We start from the raw sequence: 21,110 nt of genomic DNA, 5'->3' as shown, positions 1-21,110 counted from the left end.
AATAACCACTAAAGTTGAAATGTTAAGTAAGAGCACCATGTTCCAGTGTTGCCTGCATCATTAATAGAATAAATTGGTCTTACAGTTTCACCCCCCCTCCCCAATAAAAAGAACTTAATGGAATACCACATCTAAATCTTAGCCTGAAATGGCTCTACAAATTCAATGCAGTAGGCTATCCCAAAAGTAAAATACATTTACAAGATATTGAAGCAGATACACACTGACATCGGCATGTTGTCGAAGACTATAATTATCAAGAACATCTTTGTATTGCAGTCAAACAGGCTAAAGATAAGACTTACATCTTTTTTTGAGATTCCCATGCAATCAGCTATGTGGGAAATGTACCACCCTTGAAATATTCTTCCTGTGGGCTCAGTATCTGAAAGAGACATCACTGAAATTCCTCCTGTACGACAAAAAGTTACTGTTGAATGCAATGAACTTTTAATAAGACGTCCACTAAAGTATTAGAATCTGTCAAAATTTGGCCCAAGCTTCAGAAGTGTTGATGTTTAGACAGGATTTGTAACAATATATTGGATCTACAGGATTCTCCTAAAACTTGATTACAGTGTTGATGACATTATGTTGAACATAGGTCATTGTGAAGTGATAAATGTACTGTATGCGAAGATGCGAACTGGGACATAGATGGTGACTATGAGCAACAAGAAGGCTGCCAAGGGTAATTCTATTATCCACAGATTGTGACAAGTGAATGCAAAAAATTTATTCATTTGTATTGAAAGTGAGATGAAGCCCAACATGCAAAATATAGCAGTTATATTAACTTTGTATTTTGCAGATAATTTAACCAAAGGGTCACCAGTGTTTAATTTAGAGCATGTAATGCGATTCATGTGGTTCAATCCCTAGATGAGTTTGAGCAAAGACATTTCGACGAAGAAGAACCGCATGTGAGCCCAAACATCTTTGGGATGTTAGCTCGCATTGCTCTGAGTCAAGTGCTTGCTTCCATGCTCTGCTGACTGAAAATCCAGTACCTCTGACAAAATTGTTGACACACCTTCTAATTTGCACTACAACTTCAATGACTGAGTCTCAGTAGCTTGAAGGGTGGACTAGAATATGTGCCTGCTCAAACAACATTTTGTGCATATTAATATGTCTGCATTCGGCAACAGCAGATTTATTTAGATACCTGCAGGTGAAATATTGTCAGTGTTCACTACAGCCCAGTCAAATGGTATCAATAGGTGTCCCTTGCAGTCACATTCAGATGGAATACTATAAATGCCTGAGAGTCTGAACCCATGGCCATCTTACACAGGTCACAACATCTCTTTGATTTTCTTATTTATTTATTTTTATGTGTGTGAATGATGGTTTTAATCCCATATGTGTGTAAAATTTATCCAATTTTCTTGGTCTAGCTTCAAAGCACAGAAGGTGCATCATGTGCTAATCTTGATGTGTTGCTTGGCTATATTTGGATTTGCATTTTTTGGAGATGATATCGATGATGATGATTTTTGATTTGCTGGGCACTCAACAATGTGATTATCAGTGCACGTATAACTTCCAGATCTTTTCACTATCCAGTCTCATCATTTTCCTGAATGATGATAAAATGATGAGGACAATGCAGTCCCTGGTCACAGAAAATCCCCAACCCGGCTGGGAATCAAACCTAGGACCCTGTGATCCAGAAGCAGCAAAGCTAACCACTAGACCGTGAGCTGTGGGTGCATTTTCTGGAGACAGCTCATTTTATTTCATATGATCAGCAGCTATTTTGTCTCAACGTAGAGGCTAGATGAATTATTTCAGTGCAGAGAAGGTATTTGCCATTTGGTTAGAATGATGTTTATTCAGAAAACAAACTAAAACCGAACTCAAGCGCATATATTTGACACAGTTCGTTCATTCACACTCTCATCACAAAATACAAGTTATCTACATAAAAAGTTAGAGTTCACACAGGCGCATGGCTGCTCACTGCTCAGACCTAAGTCCTGCGATACCACACAACGCAAAATTTTCTGTCATTTCACTTCGTAGCTGCCCAAAGACTGACCGTCTGCTTTCGTGTCTGCATCCGAACTGTACCCTTTGGTGTCTCCACCCCCACTGTCCTCTGCGCATCCCCAGCCGCATTTCCCGCGCGCCAAATATCCTCGCTCAACTGACTAGGGCAGTTCCCTTTCCTGAAACCATCCATCTGGCTACAGCTTATTCAACATAATTTTACATTTTAACGTATTTAAATAATCAAAGCTTGACCACTTTCATGTGCTAAATAAAATAATAATAATATCCCCTGTTAAATTCTTTTTCATAAAACCAATACAATTTCCTTCTTAACTTTGAATGCTACGGCCAGTAGCCTTGCACCAATGTGCTTTCTGATAAATAAATAAAGAACAAAAGTAACTATATTAGGCACTAAACTTTACAACAAATATTCTATTACCTAATGATTAATAAGGTGTCATGCTGTCACCGTTCAATGTGTTTTTTGTGGAGAAAATGATCTGATGCTTAACTGTAAATACTGATAATTTAAATTTACTATATCTTTTAAACAAATAACGTTACAGAGTTGATAAGTACAACATTTGTCATTTCAATGATGCTCTTCTATATGAAATGTTGATCATTAAGATCGACCAAAGCATTCAGATTTTAGAATTCAGGTATTTGTTACAAAACTTGTTAATTTCAATTTAACAGTAAATCGTACACTATTATAGATATGATCAATATTCAAGTTTTATTGAGATCACTAAGAAATTTATGGAGGATGGCAGATTAAATTTACTGTGGCTTGATTCCCTGCATTACTACAGAATTAAATAGTTTTCATAAATATTTCTCTTTATGACCGATCTTAGGTCTGCCATGTTTAACATTGCCACATCTCCTTGGCCCCAAACGGCTTCTACTGGATTTCTCTATGATGTAGGTTCTAGTCTGTCTCACTCGCACACTGCAGCGATTAGGCATCAATAGACAATGGACGCGTCTGAGTTTCCCCATCTCGTGGTGAATCTATGCCCTTTGTGGCACGCGGTCCTGGACAACGGGGTTTGTTTCACAATTCCTATAGGCTGACTCTTTCGGCCACATATTTAAGTGAGAGCGCAGTGCTCATTAACTCACAGCGACTGCATAGGAATATGTCCTGTATTATATTTCATGATGGAAACAAAAATATTGCAAGTGACATTTCATCATTGGCATCAATGTAATCTCTGGTCACAGTGGGAATTCCACATCTGGTAATTTATGTGATTCTCGGACTTATTGTACAGTCAGATGTTTTCTGGAAGAAGGCAATGGTGGTTTTTGTCAAAAGCTCAGTCTGTGTAGTGAATAAACATAAGAAACGTGCTGCAAACAGTTCAACAAGTGAATGTTTAATTCAACATTTTGTCTCTAAAAGTTACAATTACGTAAGTTGAAAGTGGTGTAGGCCTTTCTACTGTAGGGCGAAACATTGTAGCAATCACCTTCAGACTTTACTGGTGTAAATTGGATTGCCAATTTCACACGTCCATTTCTAGACCTTACTAAGCCTACCATTTCACATGGACCATCCATTATTCAATCTGTTTTTTATGCAGTCTGGCAATAGCGTTTAGTCTGATGGCCGCTGTTCACTACAGGCATTTCTAACCCGATTATCGTTGCTACTATTCGTCAGATGATTACTTCTCATCCAACTTTGCAGTTGGTATTTGGTTCACTTGATACACTTTTCACAACAGAATTATTTTAAACTAATATTACTCTACTCTGACTGTCATGCAAATGCATTGTTTACATGTTTTAAACAATTTTGTAGTTGTTGTTGTTGTTGTTGTTGTTGTTGTTGTTGTCGTCTTCAGTCCTGAGACTGGTTTGATGCAACTCTCCATGCTACTCTTTCCTGTGCCAGCTTCTTCATCTCCCAGTACTTACTGCAACCTACATCCTTCTGAATCTGCTTAGTGTATTCATCTCTTGGTCTCCCTCTACGATTTTTACCCTCCACGCTGCCCTCAAATGCTAACTTTGTGATCCCTTCATGCCTCAGAACATGTCCTACCAACCGGTCCCTTCTTCTTGTCAAGTTGTGCCACAAACTCCTCTTCTCCCCAGTTCTACTCAATACCTCCTCATTAGTTATGTGATCTACCCATCTAATCTTCAGCATTCTTCTGTAGCACCACATTTCGAAAGCTTCCATTCTCTTCTTGTCCAAACTATTTATCGTCCATGTTTCCCTTCCATACATGGCTACACTCCATACAAATACTTTCAGAAATGACTTCCTGACACTTAAATCTATACTCGATGTTAACAAATTTCTCTTCTTCAGAAACGCTTTCCTTGCCATTGCCAGTCTACATTTTATATCCTCTCTACTTCGACCGTCATCAGTTATTTTGCTCCCCAAATAGCAAAACTCCTTTACTACTTTAAGTGTCTCATTTCCTAATCTAATTCCCTCAGCATCACCCAACTTAATTCGACTATATTCCGTTATCCTCGTTTTGCTTTTGTTGATGTTCATCTTATATCCTCCTTTCAAGACACTGTCCATTCCGTTCAACTGCTCTTCCAAGTCCTTTGCTGTCTCTGACAGAATTACAATGTCATTGGCGAACCTCAACGTTTTTATTTCTTCTCCATGGACTTTAATACCTACTCCGAATTTTTCTTTTGTTTCCTTTACTGCTTGCTCAATATACAGATTGAATAACATCGGGGACAGGCTACAACGCTGTCTCACTCCCTTCCCAACCACTGCTTCCCTTTCATACCTCTCAACTCTTATAACTGCCATCTGGTTTGTGTACAAATTGTAAATAGCCTTTCGCTCCCTGTATTTTACCTCTTTCGTAGTATTGCCATTTTTTCTCTTCCTGCCAAAATGATCATTACCTCAAAATGACATAACAGTTATCAATTTATACCATGAGCAGCACGAAAAATGTCACACACAACTACAAACTTGTTAAATTTCATTGCAGGTTGCAGCACCATCAATACTACACTCAAATGCTACACATCTCTGTACATAATTGTACAAACTACTGTGAAGGGTGTGGCAAAGGGTACTTTTCATTGTACAACATGTTAAATTTTCTCTCTGTTCCAATCAAATATCAAGTGTGGTGCTGACTGTAATTAGCATTGACAGAGAGTACATGTTGCAGTACAGATCAAAAATAATACCATGTATTGAAATGACAAATAGAAAACAAGTATACCTATAGGGATGGGAAGCAATATTGTCATAATCTGTCAGAAAAATAACACACTTTAGGTCATCTGTCTGAATAGTATAATTATAAGAATTGTTCCATGACTTGTCTTTCAATGAGAAAGATTAACATTTATTTGCAATGTTATTGTGCTTCACCTTTTGAAAGTTACTTTTCATACTTATTATCTAACATTCATCACATGTACATACAAAACACTGCCCAAATTTTTATGTATAATATTAAAGTCAAATTGTCATTCGGGAAACATCCTAAATAACTAAATGATATTCATTTAAACCCTTTCAAGTACCTCTAGATCAACTGGCCTCATCCTTCGGAGGTTAAAGTCTAACCTGCCACCCTTATTTTCTTACGAGTACTGCTGTTAAAATATTCGCAGCATCTGGATTCTGGTTCACATTCGTACTTTCAAGAAAAATGTTCCTTAACAACATAGGTTCTAAACTACTGTGACAAATCTGAACAAATTATTATTGAAACTAGTTTCTTCTCATGCTCTATGTGGTATCCAGTCAGAGTCAGCCATAGAACTGAAATTGAGTGTTTATATGCAATGATTTTTTTTTTTAGATCATGGTGAATTTTAAGATTGTATCAGTGAATTCTGTGGTTACATTTTTTTAGGATTCTCTTCCTCCTCCTATGCTTATAGTTTTTACTTCACTCATTTAATTCATAAATGAAGCAAATTCTGTTGAAAGTAAAAGTCAGTTGGACACAAACCAAAAATACCTAACATTTGCCAAGTTTAAGAAGTCTATGTAGATTTGTAAGTGTAGGTGGAGAAGCTGTTTTTTGACATAGAATTTTTCACAAACACAGTTTTTTAGTCTATTTTTTAATAACTCTTTCTTTTACTTTCAGCTGGCACCAGCTTGTTGTCTGATAGTGGTACGGAATTGTTGCCTTCTGTTCTGGAGGAGAAGGTGAAGTCTGTGTATGATTGGCATTGTGTAGTTCTCGCAAGCAATCGGGAGCAGAACAATGTAACCTTCTATCTAGGTAAGAAATGTTAGAGAAGCTTATTGTGTTTGTTATTTCACAGTGTAACAATTATGAACTGCATAATCAAAGCTTATGATATTGTAAACACAGAATTTCTAGTAATGACAGAACAGCAGTATTATGAGAAAATAGTTGATGAAGTATGTGTAATGAAGAAGCCTCAGAAGCTGACACCACCTAAGGAACAAGAGATACAGAAAGCAGAAAAGTTCCTCTTACCTGCCGTTTTTTACACTGAATATTGCAAGTGTTTTATCACAGTCCCTGGTTTAATATTCAGATGCATTCCTGTATATTGTTCTTTTATTTTGATCTTATAGGATCATAAGCATGGCTTCAGAATTTTCATTTATTTATTTAATATTTTTACTATCTTGTGAAACGAGGGAAAGGCACTTCACTCTTGCTTGTGACCATGGGATGTGCGTTTGGGTGTCTGTGTGGTTGTGTGTGTGTCTGTATGCACTTATGCTTGGAAAAAAGCTGTATAAGAAAATTTCGAAGCGATGCTCATGACTCTATACAAACAAAATAAAAGAAAGAGATACGAACCAGCATCTGAATCTTAGTAATAGCACATGTCTAACCTTAATCTAGCACACGTTCGCGTGCGTGCACGTGCCCACACACACACACACACACACACACACACACACACACACACACACACAAAACCACACAAATACACCATCCATGGTCACAGCAAGATTCAAATCTCGCTGTGATAATGGGAGTTTGTGTTTGGGTGTCTGTGTGGTTGTGTGTGTGGAAGTGTGTATTTGTGCAAGAAAAAGGGCTATTGCTCGAAAGCTAATGTAAATGCTGTTTTTCGTTATGTATTTTCTATCCTTCACCTGCTATAGGTGGGGTTACCATATCTTTGGAGCTCAAACCAGGACGTATTTTTGAAATCATTTTAAAGTCTTAACACTTTACTGCAACATTAAACTTTATTTATTCAGTTGTGTTTTTCACTAGATATAACAAAATTTATCGGAGTTTTTGTTCTATCAGATGAAAATTTTGGATCATATAACATTTTAAGCAGTTTAGTTGTGCAGTATGGTGTTCTGAAACTGAGTTTGTGTCTAGCAGTGTGGTATGAAAGTGTAGCCTCTTTAGCAGCACACTGCAGATCACTGTTATTCCCATCTTTGGCTTTAAAAAATCTCTTTATGTTTGGTGAAGCAGCAATGTTAATGTAAAGGGGCAAGCAAATGAAAACCAAACACATGGAAAAAACTAAATAAACTGGTTATTATTTCAAAAGTAATCACCATAACTATTAATACATACGCGGGTGCACAACTATTCAACCGAAGCAAATTGATGGCCACAAGTGTCTTTCATCGGGCCTCCAAAAATTTAGAAATTTCATGGGGAGATATTGGGACTGTGTGGTGGATGTGTAAGGGCCTCCAAGCGAAACTTCTGCAATGTAGTTGAAACACCCTTGGCAACATATGGTTGTTAACAACATGTGTGTGGGCTCACATGGCATTTACAACTATCAATTTGTCTTGGACAAAGAGGTGCATGCTTGGGTACAATCTTGTTTCCATTACGAACAACAAACTTTATCCAAAAATGCACTGAATGTCTTGCCTCACAGTGGGATAAACGTGTTAAAAGTTATGGTGATTACTTTTGAAACAATAAACAAATTACTTACTTTTCTTCCATCTGACTCGTTTTCATTTGATTGCCTTTATAGCACTCTTATTTTTAGCTGTTTTCATGTGGCCTTACTGTCACCCTTTTCTTTATGTGCAATAGAAAATTCTCCAGCACATAGTGTGCAATAAACAGGTTTATTGCTGCTTTAATTATACAAACCAAAACTATTCCTGTTGCAGGTTAAGATTAAATACACATTTCTTTTGTTCATTACAAAACAATAAGACAAAAAATGAATACAGATAAAATGATCAAACAGTGTAGATGAGATACTTCACACACAAAAACAACAAAAACTGCTGCCTCTGTTGTGTTTCCAATTGAGTAAGTGAAAAGCTGCAGAGAAACTGGTAGCCACACATCCCCATAAATCTCAGTGCTTGCTCTGAGCAAAAACTGTTGCCTCTGTTGTGTTTCCAATTGAGTAAGTGAAAAGCTGCAGAGAAACTGGTAGCCACACAGCCCCATAAATCTCAGTGCTTATTCTGAGTTCTGCTGAGATAGACAACAGAGTACTAGAATGTTTAAATATGCATATTCAGACATACAAGTCTAAAATTTTAAAAAATTCTCATCAGTCATAAAATTCTCAAGCGCCGCACATTTTGTAATCCTAGACAGCAGAAAAAGCTGGGCTAATCATGAACATATGATAAGCCTAGATATAGGTGAGTGGTTGCCTTTCCCCCTCTTATTTTATGTATTTCTCCGTCCAGGAATATACATTATTGTTTTACTATCTTGTGAGTTAGACATTTATTGAAAGTATTGAATGGTAATGTTTCCCAGCCAGTTCAGATTTTGAAAAAGCCACAGGTACCCTCTAGTTTATTCTAAAAGTTGAGTATCTCAGAACACTTGACCAGTCACGGTTGGGTGTGCATCCAGGTTGCACCAGCTGAGACCTGCTTCATTGCCAATCCTCCATCACTGAAAACTTTGACATGCTTCAGAGACCACTGCTAGGTATGATGCAAGGGCATGCTGAAAAGTAGTGTCTCCAAATTTTTTATGTGAATACTCTTATAGCTTTTTAAATGAAACAAACTGTATTAAAATTCTACATCTTTATTTTTCATGTCCGCATACTCATTTCTCAACATTGTCACCCTTGCAGTGAACAACACAGAAGAATAATCTCAAACTCAAAGTTAAAAAAAAATGTAGTGGCTGGGATGACATTACTTAAAGAATGCAAAAATGAATTAATAACATATTTAATAAACAGTTTAGTTGGTTAGGGAACCTTTCCTGAACTTTCAAAAATTATTGAAATATGACCAACGTATATAAAGGGTGAAACCACTGACATAAATAATTACTAGTCAGTATCATTGACTTAAATACTTAACAACCTGCCTGAAAGATTAATTCTAGACCAACTGGAATCCTTCTGTAAATACAAGTCTATTAAACAACTTGCAGCATTGGGTCTGAAAAGGGTGATCCACAATAACAACAGTAGCAACTTTTTTTCATGAACTGCTGAACAGACTGGATAAAGGAAACAAAGTTGTTGGGACTTTTCTAGATTTATCTAAAACATTTGATCCTGTGAATTGTGCAGTACAGAACTCTCAGCTGTGGTAGTATACTTGGGCCATTCTTGTTGCTTATATATATTAATGATGTAATACAGTCACAAAACTCAAAACTTGTGAACTGTGCTGATGATACTTCATTTATTAGTTGGGGTCATGTTGAGCAGTTATCATTCCAAAGCAACAAAAAAAAAAAACTTTGAAATTATCACAGACCATCTGACAATGAATAAATGTACATTGAATAAGGACAAGAATGTAGTAATAAAGTTCTTGTTAAGTTATGATAATACTCATATTGAATCACTTTCTACAGTTGAAACATCTGATAAATAAGTTTTAAGGCATTTTGATTGATGAACATCTCACAAGGAAAGGGTATGTCAGCAACATCTGTAAAAAGATTATGAGTAATGTTTGCTTACTTGCAAATATAATATCCCCCCCCCCCTTTCCTTTAACAAGTGTAGAAAATTTAATCCATTCACATTTGCAATATGGGATTGAGATTTGGGGTGGGGCACCACAGTCTACATGTACAGGATTTCCAGGCTTCAAAAGAGAGCAATTAGGATATATTCTAATATAAGCAAATGCCAGTCTTGTAGGAAATGCTTCAAAAATTATGATTTACTGACTGTGTGTTCATTGTATGTCCTTATAACTATAATGTTTGTAAAAGAAAATGACGAAATAAGTGTAATGAACAGAGACATCTATAATTACAATATATGAACCAGATGTCACTATCATAGGATACTGACTAATAAAAGAGCTACGGATCCTTTGAAACTGGGAGAAAATTCTATAGTAAGTTGCCAGATAACATAAAGCAACACCATGGCAATCTTTTTAAGAGCTAGTTGGAACAGTTGCTAATTGAAAGATGTTTCTACTCACTTAAAGAATTCTAAGCTGCAATACAAATAGATCTCTGTTTACGTACTGCAGTTTATTAGTAGCAGTAACTGTTTATATAACAGTGTATAATATACTACTTGATGTATACATTAATTATATGTATGCAATGATATCATTGTTATAAATGCAGAAAAAATGAGAATGTCCAAGACTGTAAAGTAATATGGACAAATAAAGATTATTATTATTATTATTATTATTATTACTACTATTATTTATCTTTCCTGTCTCAGACGTTATGTCTGGTTAGAAATGGAAAGTGACGCGGACCTTGATCAAGCGTGACTTCCTTTTAACTGTATGGCATATGTTACACTGCTTTTAGGAACTTTGGGGTAATTGAACATGTACCAATAATTACAGATTTCTGTAGTTGTATTACGTTTGGATGTAGCTGTATTGCGTTGTTGTACTGGTGGATATTGTGTGGTATGACTCCTGTAGTTGATAGTATAATTGGTATAATTTCAACTTTATCCTGATGCCACATGTCTTTGACTTCCTCAGCCAGTTGGATGTATTTTTCAATTTTTTCTCCTGTTTTCTTCTGTATATTTGTTGTATTGGGTATGGATATTTCGATTAGTTGTGTTAATTTCTTCTTTTTATTGGTGAGTATGATGTCAGGTTTGTTATGTGGTGTTGTTTTATCTGTAATAATGGTTCTGTTCCAGTATAATTTGTATTCATCATTCTCCAGTACATTTTGTGGTGCATACTTGTATGTGGGAACATATTGTTTTATTAGTTTATGTTGTATGGCAAGTTGTTGATGTATTATTTTGCTACATTGTCATGTCTTCTGGGGTATTCTGTATTTGCTAGTATTGTACATCCACTTGGGATGTGATCTACTGTTTCTATTTGTTGTTTGCAAAGTCTGCATTTATCTGTTGTGGTATTGGGATCTTTAATAATATGCTTGCTGTAATACCTGTATTGCAATCATGAATCCTTCCGTCTCACTGTATATATTACCTTTTCTTAACCATGTGTTGGATGCGTCTGGATTGATGTGTGGCTGTGTTAGATAATACGGGTGCTTGCCATGTAGTGTTTTCTTTTTCCAATTTACTTTCTTCGTATCTGTTGATGTTATGTGATCTAAAAGGTAGTAGAGGTGGTTATGAAATTGTAGTGGTGCAGCCGATGTATTTATATGAGTGATTGCTTTGTGTATTTTGCTAGTTTCTGCTCGTTCTATAAAGAATTTTCTTAAATTGTCTACGTGTCCATAATGTAGGTTTTTTATGTCAATAAATGCCCTTCCTCCTTCCTTTCTGCTTAATGTGAATCTTTCTGTTGCTGAATGTATGTGATGTATTCTATATTTGTGGCATTGTGATCGCGTTAGTGTATTGAGTGCTTCTAGGTCTGTGTTACTCCATTTCACTACTCCAAATGAGTAGGTCAATATTGGTATAGCATAAGTATTTATAGCTTTTGTCTTGTCTCTTGCTGTCAATTCTGTTTTCAGTATTTTTGTTAGTCTTCGTCTATATTTTTCTTTTAGTTCTTCTTTAATATTTGTATTATCTATTCCTATTTTTTGTCTGTATCCTAGATATTTATAGGCCTCTGTTTTTTCCATCGCTTCTTTGCAGTCGCTATGGTTATCCAATATGTAATCTTCTTGTTTAGTGTGTTTTCCCTTGACTATGCTATTTTTCTTACATTTGTCTGTTCCAAAAGCCATATTTATATCATTGCTGAACACTTTTGTTATCTTTAGTAATTGGTTGAGTTTGTGATTTGTTGCTGTGAGTAATTTTAGATCATCCATGTATAGCAAATGTGTGATTTTGTGTTGGTATGTTCCAGTAATATTGCATCCATAATTTGTATTATTTAGCATGTTGGATAGTGGGTTCAGAGCAAGGCAGAACCAGAAAGGACTTAATGAGTCACCTTGGTATATTCCACGCTTAATCTGTATTGGCTGTGATGTGATATTATTTGAATTTGTTTGGATATTAAGTGTGGTTTTCCAATTTTTCATTACTATGTTTAGGAACTGTATCAATTTAGGATCTACATTGTATATTTCCAATATTTGTAGTAACCATGAGTGGGGTACACTATCAAAAGCTTTTTGGTAATCAATGTATGCGTAGTGTAGCGACCTTTGTTTAGTTTTAGCTTGGTATGTCACCTCTGCAGCTATTATCAGTTGCTCTTTACATCCTCTTGCTCCTTTGCAACAGCCTTTTTGTTCTTCATTTATAATTTTGTTCTGTGGTGTATGTGTCATTAATTTCTGTGTAATGACTGAAGTTAATATTTTGTATATTGTTGGTAGGCACGTTATGGGGCGATATTTAGCTGGGTTTGCTGTGTCTGCTTGATCTTTAGGTTTCAGATAAGTTATTCCATGTGTAAGTGTATCAGGGAATGTGTATGGGTCTGCAATGTAACTGTTAAATAATTTATACCTAAAAACAAAGATGATGTGACTTACCGAACGAAAGCGCTGGCAGGTCGATAGACACACAAACATACACACAAAATTCAAGCTTTCGCAACAAACGGTTGCTTCGTCAGGAAAGAGGGAAGGAGAGGGAAAGACGAAAGGAAGTGGGTTTTAAGGGAGAGGGTAAGGAGTCATTCGAATCCCGGGAGCGGAAAGACTTACCTTAGAGGGGAAAAAGGACGGGTGTACACTTGCACACACACACACACACATATCCATCCACACATATACAGACACAAGCAGACATATCTTCAAATATGTCTGCTTGTGTCTGTATATGTGTGGATGGATATGTGTGTGTGTGTGTGTGCGAGTGTATACCCGTCCTTTTTTCCCCCTAAGGTAAGTCTTTCCGCTCCCGGGATTGGAATGACTCCTTACCCTCTCCCTTAAAACCCACTTCCTTTCGTCTTTCCCTCTCCTTCCCCCTTTCCTGACGTAGCAACCGTTTGTTGCGAAAGCTAGAATTTTGTGTGTATGTTTGTGTGTCTATCGACCTGCCAGCACTTTCGTTCGGTAAGTCACATCATCTTTGTTTTTAGATATATTTTTCCCACGTGGAATGTTTCCCTCTATTATGTTAAATAATTTAGTTAGATGTGAATGTGTTGAGGTGACCTTCTTTAGCCAGAAATTTGCTATTTTATCTTTTCCAGGGGCTTTCCAATTGTGAGTAGAATTAATTGCTTGGGTGACTTCATTTTGCAAAATTATCACTTCAGGCATTTGTGGTATCATCTTGTATGTGTGTGTTTCTGCTTGTATCCACCATGCATGCCTGTTATGCTGTACCGGGTTTGACCATATGTTGCTCCAGAAGTGTTCCATGTCTGTTATGTTTGGTGGATTGTCTATTTTAATGTGTGCGTTATCTATTGTCTGGTAAAATTTCTTTTGTTTTGTGTTGAATGTTTGATTTTGTTTCCTTCTATTTTCACTTTTTTGGTATCTTCTAAGTTATTGTTATTATTTTTATTATTGTTATTATCACCACCATTGTGAATGGTTGGCCCTGTTGACGGAGCCAAAACCCCATCTATGTATGCACCGCTTCATCACTATCAAAGTGAAGTCCTCGAAAATTTCTTTAAGTTTTGGAAACAAATGAAAATCGGATGCTACCAAATTGGGACTGTATGGAGGATGATCGATGACAGCTAACCTTAGTTGTCAGATTGTTGCAGATGTGACAGCGCTCGTGTGGTTTGGCATTGTCATGTAGAAGTAGAGGGTCCACCATGTGTAGACGAACTCTTCTGTGGTTAGAAATTCAAATACAACATGCTGTTTCTCGCACCCCGACATAGTTATGTTAAACACCACCATCTTACACATTAAAATTCGGAGCCCTCTAGTGGCGGAGGGTTGCAGCTCATTTTAGCAGAGTGAGGAAGTCAACCGAGTAATATGCATGACATGTAATACCTCAATCAATATTGAGAACAAAATAAAAAATTAAGAAGCATTACTTTTTTGCACCCCTTCACAATTAACTAATGTTTGTTTCAAAGAATGACACCCCGAATCAATTACCCAGAACAGGAGTACAGCATAAAACTTCAGTGACAAAGTGAGCTGCACACTGTTTGGTTAGTTGGCAACTGCACTGAAGTAGTGACTATGGGCAACCTCCGAGTCATATCCTGCATCACAGTTGTATTGAGGTTTTGCGTGGGTTTACCATTGTTAATGTAGCATCTTGTGATTGAAATTCCTCATGTGTATTATAATGCTAAACCTACTAGTGGATCCGGAGAAACAACTAGTTGCTGCTAAAGCCCCTTTTACATGACTGACTTTCTTGTCTTAATTAACTGCTCGAGACAAGTATGTTTACTCCATCACACTGGCATTTTATTCCCATATTTATTTTTGCTTATGTATCAGCACCAAAAGGTTATGAGGGACTATCCTTTTTACAGAAAAATAGCCATATAGTAACAAAATGTATTAATGAGCAATGACAGTGGAGTTTATTAATGACTAACACAGAATTCATAGTGGAAGTTCTTGTCAAAGGCCCTGTGGTAAATTGTTGACACTCCTGAGAACTGCCAGAATTTCAGAACATATACACTTACTTGCTTGAGAAGATATACAGGGTGTTACAAAAAGGTGCTGCCAAACTTTCAGGAAACATTCCTCACACACAAATTAAGAAAAGATGTTACGTGGACATGTGTCCGGAAATGCTTAATTTCCATGTTAGAGCTCATTTTAGTTTCGTCAGTATGTACTGTACTTCCTCGATTAACCGCCAGTTGGCCGAATTGAAGGAAGGTAATGTTGACTTCAGTGGTTGTGTTGACATGCGACTCATTGCTCTACAGTACTAGCATGAAGCACATCAGTACGTAGCATCAACAGGTTAGTGTTCATCACGAACATGGTTTTGGAGTCAGTGCAATGTTTACAAATGCAGAGTTGGCAGATGCCCATTTGATGTATCGATTAGCACGGGGCAATAGCCGTGGCGCGGTATGTTTGTATCGAGACAGATTTCCAGAACAAAGGTGTCCCGACAGGAAGACGTTCGAAGCAATTGATCGGCGTCTTAGGGAGCACGGAACATTCCAGCCTATGACTCACGACTGGGGAAGACCTAGAATGACGAAGACACCTGCAATGGATGAGGCAATTCTTCATGCAGTTGACGATAACCCTAATGTCAGCGTCAGAGAAGTTGCTGCTGTACAAGGTAACGTTGACCACGTCACTGTATGGAGAGTGCTACGGGAGAACCAGTTGTTTCCGTACCAAGTACAGCGTGTGCAGGCACTGTCAGCAGCTGATTGGCCTCCACGTGTACACTTCTGCGAATGGTTCATCCAACAATGTGTAAATCCTCATTCCAGTTCAATTGTTCTCTTTACGGATGAGGCTTCATTCCAACGTGATCAAATTGCAAATTTTCACAATCAACATGTATGGGCTGACGAGAATCCGCATGCAATTGTGCAATCACGTCATCAACACAGATTTTCTGTGAAAATTTGGGCAGGCATTGTTGGTGATGTCTCGATTGGGCCCCATGTTCTTCCACCTACTCTCAGTGGAACACGTTGTCATGACTTCATACGGGATACTCTACCTGTGCTGCTAGAACATGTGCCTTTACAAGTACGACACAACATGTGGTTCATGCACGATGGAGCTCCTGCACATTTCAGTCGAAGTGTTCGTACGCTTCTGAACAACAAGAGAAGTAATAAAATGAGCTCTAACATGGAAAGTAAGCGTTTCCGGACACATGTCCACATAACACATTTTCTTTCTTTGCGTGTGAGGAATGTTTCCCGAAAGTTTGGCCGTACCTTTTTGTAACACCCTGTATACTTGCAAAAACATCGTACAATATGTAGAACACAGTAAATTGCACCTTATGCTCAATCCTGTGAATCATGTCTACTTATGATATGCCTAACAATGAAAATTATTTTTCTTGTGCAATAACTCTGACTTTCTCAATGTTGAAATAATTTTCATCAAAACATGTTTATCTATTTACACTCTTATTGATGCGTAATGTAGCGTTTTTCTCTGTAAAACATAAATATTTTTTGCTTTCAGATATTTCCTCTCTCTTGTTGGAGAACACGAGTAGGAAAAAATAGAACATGCAATATACTTCAAATTTTAGAACTCCACACATGACACAATCTATAGATCATTGATGTCACACAGACATTCACAGCGTGGTCGGTTGCTGATTTACACAGATGCACAAAAGATGCGTGCACATTGAGTAGTCGATTTTGGCCAGTTTCTCACTTTTGTAAAACGGGCTTAAGAGTCAACCAGCTAAAAAGAACTCAACAGGCTGGTCCTCTGGAGCAATCAGCATTTGGGGAGGAGAATTTCAAAATTAATATCATACATCTGCTTCAAAATTTGTTTTTGTTAATGAAAATGGAAGAATGGACTTTCAAGAAGGTGCCACACACTTATATTATGCAGATATTAGCAGTGGTCATTGCAAATATGAAATTTGTCAAACAGCTATGAAAGGCATTTTCTGAATAGAAAACACAGCAAAAAAAGTAAAACATCTGGTGAACTAATGAAAATTAGCTGAATCATCTTATTGTTAGTGGGAAGGGTTTCTTATGGTTTTGTGGCATGATTGTTAACAAACAAAATTAACGTAATGAATGCACATAATGGAAGGAGTGAAGGTAACAATTCATTGTATAGTTGATGTATTGAGTGATCAATAGGCATATTAACATTACTGAAAATGTTACTAAGCCCCCCCCCCCCCCCCCACACACACACACACAAACACATGTGCACGCATTGACATTGTTAAATTGTACCAGCCAACTATAATGTGGTTGGCTGGGTCAATATGACTGTGCATGTGTTTGTGTTTTCTCTGTTAGTTTGCCCTGGATGAAGTCACTGTCCGAAAGATTAGCAATGGTTATTGCCTTTTTTGTATGGTTATCAACCACTAATACCTCATTTATATAATGAGTTGTTACCTTTACTTCTTCCATTATTTGTATTCAATCCTGGACTTTCATTATCTTATTTACATAATGAAACTATCAAACAACAAACTTGAGAAAACTGTTGTCTCTATAACAACATTTGATTTAACTGCTTTGCTGGAGTACAGAAAACTTCCTTGCTCCATCTCCCCATCTGAAAGGCGAATGATGTTTGTTAATCACCAACATTATTGACATGCCACACTTGGGTGTAATGGGTAGGTAATGTGTGTCTCATGGCCCATGAAGCAGTCATTATGTGCGTTTCTCTCCAAGCCTGCATGAATTGTTCTAGTGACCATACGCCATGCACCATGCACCCACAGTTGGCTGGTATTCCTGGATGAAAAGAAATTACAGTACATCAACAATACCAAGTGAGCGTTGTTCAGTAAAGGAAATAAAATACTCAAATCCTTAGACCTACCCACGCTCAATTAATTCCATGTCACATCCTCATCCAGTTACACAATTTGTAATATATGAGCACATGTTATCATGGAGCATGGGTGGACCAACTTTGACCAACTGGGCAAGTGTTTCGTTTATTTTTATGTCCATTTTTTGCATAGTCACAATAATAAATTTCTGTGACACTTGCTCCTAATCATGCAATCGAATAGGCTTTCTGAGCAGGTAGAAAGACTGGATCTACTGGCATCTACTTGTGCAAAAACTATGTGCTTTGGATATATGACAACTACTTTTGACTGTGGAAATAGGATAGCCCAGAACTACGAAGAACAACAGAAGAGAGAGAAGGTGAGAAAGAGGGGAACTTCCCCAATTATCCCACCCACACCCCCACACCCCTCCCCCAAAAAGAAATGTTGACCTGAAAATACATGTTATCTAAGATCACAATTCTATGCCATGAATTTGATACCAGACAAACACTGAATACTTCTGTATTTAGAACACTGATGATACAATTTATAATGGATCACAAAATAAAACTGACCTGGAAAATATTTATAAGACTGGCACAGAATTGACCCATGTTAATGAAACTGAGAACTGAACATCATAGACGATGATGTAAACTGTGATTTCAGTGCATGAATAAGTTGCTGTCACATGCTCTGTTCTGAGTACTACACTGTGCATTATATTTGAGTGAGTGAATGAGAGATGCAGATTTGATTAAGTGTTTGTATTGTATTGTATTTGTATTTTATTGTATTTATTTAGCATCCGTGTCATCGTACAAACAATATTGGACTTGTCATACATAGAAATTAACAATATAGAATATACAAAATGAAATTGTCTACAATTGGATTTGTCATACACAGAAATTAAAATAAAGAATGTACAAAATGAAACTGTCTATAATAAATGACAGCAAACTTACAGTTTCTTTCCATATAAATGGTTTATAGTAATTTGTTTCTCAGTAAAAATATATAACTAGTACTATAGATGGTAAAGTATAATAAAAGCTGAAACAAACAAAGATAGAAAATTTGGAGGTTAATTTGTAAAGTCATTTTCTTGGTCTTCAAGATATTCATTTATTGAGTAGTAACGTTTATCAATTAAAAATTTTCGAAGTTCCAATTTAAAAGTTGTATTGTCCTTTCAATCTTTAATGTATTGAGGCAGTGCATTATAGAGCTTAATGCCCATGTGGCTTACATGCTTCTGAGTTCGTGTTCTTCTTACTTGTTATGTGGAGATCATTCTTGTTCCTTGTGTTATAGTTGTGACAGTCTGCATTTGTGTGAAGATTGCTTAGATTAGCTTTGGTTAAGAGTACACATTTAAGTATGTAGACTGATGGCAGAGTAAGTATTCCTAACTTTTTGAAAAGAGGTCTGCAGTGAGCTTGTGTTGGACTGTGGGTAATTATTCGAACAGCCCGTTTTTGTAAAATAAAAATGTCTTTCAAATTAGATTTTGAGCTGGCCCAGAACACTATTCCAAATGAGGCAACAGAATGAAAGTATCCAAAGTATGCCATTCTGATGCCTTCTAGAGTGCAAACATTTGCAATAACTCTCAGTGCAAAGCAGGCTGATTTAAGTCTGTGTTTAAGAAATTTTGCATGGTGTTTCCAATTCATAGCTTCATCTATATGCATTCCTAACACTTTTGCAAAGTGCACTCTCTCTGTTAGTCTGTCATCCAGTTCTAGATTAATGTCTTCATCCTGAATCATTTTACCAAACTGTATGTAATTTGTTTTCTTTGCATTGAGTGTAAGTTTATTTGCACTGAACCAAGTCTCAATACTTTTTAGGATTTTGTCAGTAGTTGACTGTAATGAATTTTTCGATAGATCTAAATTGATTCCTACTACACTTTTGTTTTTCTCCAAATTTTTAATTATTTCTTGGGTGTAGTCTATGACTGCAGTTTCTGTACTTTGTTTTGCACGAAAACCATGTTGATTACTATTCCAAAGTTTATTATTGTCTAGGTAACTAATGACTCAATTTCATCAGTTTCTCTAATATCTTGGAGGAAACGGGAAGAAGTGATATGGGACAGTAGTTTTCTATTTTATGTCTGTCTCCATTTTTAAATAGTGGCACTTTTGAGATCATAAGTCGTTGAGGAAACACGCCTTCACCAAAGGATAAATTTGCAATATGTGCTAATGGTTTTGCAATCTGCACTGCAGTCCTTATTATTATTGAAACTGGTACTTCATCAACACCTGCTGCCATTTTTGGTTTTAAGCTTCTAATCACTCTAATTATGTCCTGTTCATTTGTTGAAGGAATATTCATGCTGCAGGCAAGCCTTGGAGCATGTATTATTTTTTGTTTTGTGAAGTTTAAGTTTAATGAATGTGGTACACTTAAAAATAGTTATTAATATAGTTTGCCATTTCCTTCATTTCTGTATTGCAATTTTCACTGCTTTTGGGTACTATTTCTTCCTCTTCTCCCAAGGTAGTAGTTTCATTCCTCACAATGTCCCATATAGTTTGTGGTTTGTTGTCTGAGTTACTGATTAAATTGTCATTATATAGCAACTTTGCCTTTGCTATTGCCTTTCGGTATATCTTTCTGTATGTTTTTAAATATTCTACAAAATGTGACATGAATATAGAAGAAGAGGTATTATATGCATTATTTGCACTTGATTCTGATCTCACATCTGTCCAGCTTTCATTGGTTGGACAGTTAACAAAATGTGTGCAGTTTTCTTTAGAAAAAATTCTTTTATAAGTGTGGCAAGATGTTTTTTTCACAGGCATTGGGGGAACGGTAAGCACAAAAGCATTTTGAGCAGATAAATCAAGGTCAGTGTTATTGACCTCCACTTCATTGGAATCTATGTTTGATTATATATTATTTATGAGGGTCTGTGATTTGTTTGTTATTCGGGTAGGACCTATTACGTGGGGTAACATGTTAAAACTGTAAAATATTCCGAAATTTATCTTTAACCGTATTATTGCACATAAGATTTATGTGAAAATCCCCACAAAGAAGCACAGTAGCTTTTTCATTGTACCCAATGTTTAACATAATTTCTAGTTTGGACAAAAATTTATCTATATCTCCACATGGTGACCTGTACACAATCATCACTATCATTTTCCTTTGCTTACCATACAACTCAATAGCAGCTGCTTCAAAATGCTTTTCTACACTTAACTTTTCAATATCACGTCTTCTTTTGAATTTTGTCCCTGTTTTTGTATAAATACAGACACCACCACTTCTGGCATTTTCCCTACAGTAAGAGCTAGCTAGTCTAAAAGGGTGTATAGTGATGTTGTTTAATTCATATTCCCTACACCAAT

At 36.6% G+C, this 21,110-nt stretch overlaps 1 protein-coding gene across 1 annotated transcript in view; it reads left to right on the top strand.

The window, feature by feature from the left end:
* LOC124711168 (cap-specific mRNA (nucleoside-2'-O-)-methyltransferase 1) overlaps window positions 1-21,110 on the top strand; it is a 284,326-nt gene that overhangs the window by 194,482 nt on the left and 68,734 nt on the right. The window contains exon 13 of the mRNA XM_047241092.1: window positions 6,108-6,245. Coding sequence (XP_047097048.1) covers window positions 6,108-6,245 — 138 coding nt within the window. The remainder of the gene's footprint in view (window positions 1-6,107; window positions 6,246-21,110) is intronic.

Source organism: Schistocerca piceifrons, chromosome 8 (assembly GCF_021461385.2).
Source record: "Schistocerca piceifrons isolate TAMUIC-IGC-003096 chromosome 8, iqSchPice1.1, whole genome shotgun sequence".
NCBI classification, from domain to species: Eukaryota; Metazoa; Arthropoda; class Insecta; order Orthoptera; family Acrididae; genus Schistocerca; species Schistocerca piceifrons.
The sequence above is the reverse complement of the archived record's forward strand: the minus strand, read 5'-3'. Positions and strand labels throughout refer to the sequence as shown.